The following is a 3,542-nucleotide window of genomic DNA, read 5'->3' as shown; positions in this document are numbered from 1 at the left end:
GACCCTCTCTGTTGAACCATGCAAAGGCTTTTTGGCAGGGTGGAAGCCTCTGTGGTTAGTGAAGAAAACCATAAGATGTTAGGGAACAAAATATGTGTAACCCTAGGCCATGGGGCTTTCTCGGTGGGTTTCAGATCACAGATCACCTATCTTGCACAAAGCAGCTTTTGCAGAGCAATTGCAAAGAAGAATGGCAAAGGGATCAGTCGAGCACCTGAAGAACTCAGCTGTGTGTCTGCAACGCATGTGCTGGGTGATAAAGAAAACGCATGGATGTATGCCACGAAACAACGCTGTCTTTCTTGCTGGCTAAAAAGACATGCTGTGCTCTGCCTTCCATACCACAAGCCTTGGCTGTTAGCAAGGAAAGACAGCAGAAACCCTGCCAAGAAATGTAATCTGGAGGCTGCAACCAAAGCATGGGGCTTGACCAGGACTTCTACAGAGCTGGAGCTGTTGTGAGCCCCCAGATGGCCGTGAGACAGCAGGCAGCAGTAGATGATCCTACCTCAGGCACCAGCATCCTCAGCCTCAATCTCTAGAGAAGTCAGGCATCGAGACACAATCTTTGAGGCACCACTATGAACCAATAATGATAAATGAGCCCAAACTCTGTGTTAGAATGGAATTTATCCAGAAATCTTTTATTTTCCATTCCTTTTGCAGCAGATGCCGAACACCGCCTCTTTACCCAAGAGGGTCCTGATGACATCACATCCTCTCCAAACAGCGACGCAGCCTCCAAGTCAAGAAAGAAAGATCACCTCTGCTCCGCTGCACCATCCCTGAGGACGGCCACCCTGAGGCGAAGATGGCCAGGACTCCTGAGCTGCTCCTTCTGCTGGCTCTGGGGCTCTGTGAGTATGGACACAGGGCTGTGCATCACCTTCACCGGGAGGGACAACTCAACCCCTTCCACAGCAATGAAGACATTGGGCTAAATAGTTAAAGGGAAAATTAAAAGCCAAGCAAAAAAGCTTCCTTTGAGGATTGCTCAGTAATTGTGGAGGCAAAGGGGGCATCGGCTCAGCCAGCGTAGGGCAGCCAGAGGGGTGGCTGGAGCCTCATGTGCAATGAGAAGGGACCAGATGGGAATTGTTCTGGAGAGGAGAGGACAAAAAAGCGCTTTAGCAATTGGTGTTTTAGAGACTCACTTCAGTTAAGGTGTGATGGGGCACTGTAGCTGAGAAGTGAGCTGAAAGGCTTTTCTGAAGGGCAGCACCCATCCCTAAAACCCAGGTGTCTGATTGCTGAGCACTCCATGCACACGATCCCAGCAAGGACTCCAATAAAACCTTAATCGGGACAACGTGTCTCCCACTTTGTATTTGATGTTGCACCTCATAGGCAAGGAACGATGTCTACCCATAGGCGACATGGCTCTTCCTGAGCAGTTCCCATCAGGATTTCTCTCCCACAGGCTGCCCTGGGATCCGGAGCCAGAGGTACTGGATGACAGCCAGGTTTCGTGACAGCAACATCACACACCCTGACATCACACCCCCTGAGATGGGACAGCGGCTGGAGCTGGAGCGTGTGACCCCCAGGGATGACAGTGGTGTATTCTGGATCCGCCAGGACAAGGGTGGGATCCTTCACTTTATAGTTTTTATCTCTTTCTCGTCTGAGACCACGTTCGAGGAATACCAGAAGACATCCACACATTTTGAGGCAAGTAAAGAAGACAAGTTCTACCAGCTGGTGGTGAAATCTTTCACATCACAGGATGAGGGGACCTATTTCTGCATCATGAACATCTACCAAATGCTGTACTTCAGCCCTGGCCAGCCTGCCTTCTTCCCAGGTCAGCCACACCTCCACCCAACCTCGCTTAGCTCTCCCAAAATGTCCAGTTCCACCTGCCCATAACTTTTGTAATCAGAATCCCACAAATTCCATTGCCCTGCTTGCTTGACCAAGGCACCTTGTAATCAGCACACCCATCGTCCTGCCAGAGGCTCCCTGCTTGCTGTTTCTTCTCATAGTATCAACTCTTTCCAAAGTAAGAGATCAATGGCAGACCCAGCATCACCTTCCCATCCCATAATATTTGTGAAGGAATTTGACAAAAACTAAGTCCTCCAGACCCACAAACACCTTCCTCATCTCATATCAGTCCCAAAAACTTCTACAAACATCAGCATACTCAGGCTTTCTGAAGATGATGGAAGAAAGCAAGAAATAAGGAGCTTGCAGTTCATTATTGGGTCTTGGGAGATGCTCCTTGGAAGTCACCATCCAAAATAGGCTCTGTGAAGATTCTCTGGAGCTGAGCCCTATGCTAGCAACATGAACAGGCATGCCCTGGCAGAAGTGGGATTGCAGAAAGGCAGGACCGAGATATTTTTTTTTTTTTTCCCTATGTCTTGGTCATTACACCAGTTGTGGGCACCTGGTGGACCTTTCCTCTTCTCTGTTCCTGCAGACACCACCGAGGACAAAGTCCTAAATTTCTCCTGTGACGTCTTCATCTGGATTCGCTTGGCACTCGTCTGCCTCCTGCTCATCCTTACCCTGTCACTCTCCATGATACTGTGTCAACGTAAGACTTGCTCATATTCCCCTGTGAATGTTCCTGCAGCCTAAAACCATGGCCCTGTCTTTCAGAGGAATGGATCTTCCAGCCATCCCCTTTACGCAAGCATCAGATAACCAGGACATAGGCAACACAAGAGTAGGACCGCTGTTAAAAATCAGTGTCTACATTCTCCTTTTCTGTAGACTTCACCTAAGAAATATTTATCAATTTCAACACTACAAGGAAATAAAAACATTAGAACTTACTCTGTGAAACTGTATTGGCCCTAACACACTTAAATTGGTGGATCAGGAGGTAAAAGTACCAGATCATGAAACGCTTTGACAGCATGTGATAATCATGCTCCAGCACAGGGCTTGCAAATTCAAATACTGATACTCCCATCACCAGCTTCAGCTATAACCCAATGAACAACTTAATTACACAGGTCCAGGGACTGCTACAGTTAAAACACTAGTGCAAAATCTGTGGGTAGGCAAAATGGGCCTCTGAAAACTGGGTAGAACAAATAAGCTCAATGAAGTTACCGTGAGCCAGGGGAATCCCTGTCCTTCACCACCAGCCTCGCTGAATGCCAAATGGGTCCCTTGGCTCCACCAGAGCTGGAAATAACACCAGCCATGGGCACCTGGCAGACCTTTCCTCTTCTCTTTTCCTCTAGAGTTCAGCAAGGAGAAAGAGCTGAATTACTTCTGTGACATCTTCCTCTGGATTCCTGTGGTAGGCGCCTGTCTCTTGATCGCCATCGCCCTGGCAGTCACTGTTGCACAGTGTCAATGTAAGTCTCACCCACAACTCTCTTTAGATGTTCCTCTAGCCTGAAACCACAGCCCTTCCTTCAGAGGAATGGATCTTCTAGCCATCCTCTTTATGCAGGCATCAGATAACCAGGACACAGTCAACCCAAGAGAAGGACCACTGTTAAAAATCAATGTCTATACCTTCCTCATCAGCCTAAGGACTAACTTGTTTTCTAGGGTAGACAGGAATCCTTTCTTTACCT

At 48.1% G+C, this 3,542-nt stretch overlaps 1 protein-coding gene across 1 annotated transcript; it reads left to right on the top strand.

The window, feature by feature from the left end:
* Positions 1-811: 811 nt before the first annotated feature.
* Positions 812-3,317, top strand: LOC104548354 (T-cell surface glycoprotein CD8 alpha chain-like; the record flags this gene model as incomplete). Its single annotated transcript, XM_010194351.1, has 4 exons — positions 812-857; positions 1,421-1,804; positions 2,426-2,542; positions 3,201-3,317. Coding segments are annotated over exons 1-4 (664 nt in total), but the record flags the coding sequence as incomplete, so codon positions are not given.
* Between the last annotated feature and the right edge of the window lie 225 nt (positions 3,318-3,542).

Source organism: Mesitornis unicolor, unplaced genomic scaffold (assembly GCF_000695765.1).
Source record: "Mesitornis unicolor isolate BGI_N332 unplaced genomic scaffold, ASM69576v1 scaffold13611, whole genome shotgun sequence".
Taxonomy (NCBI): domain Eukaryota; kingdom Metazoa; phylum Chordata; class Aves; order Mesitornithiformes; family Mesitornithidae; genus Mesitornis; species Mesitornis unicolor.
Note: the sequence above shows the minus strand (reverse complement) of the source record. Positions and strands in the feature narration are given on the sequence as shown.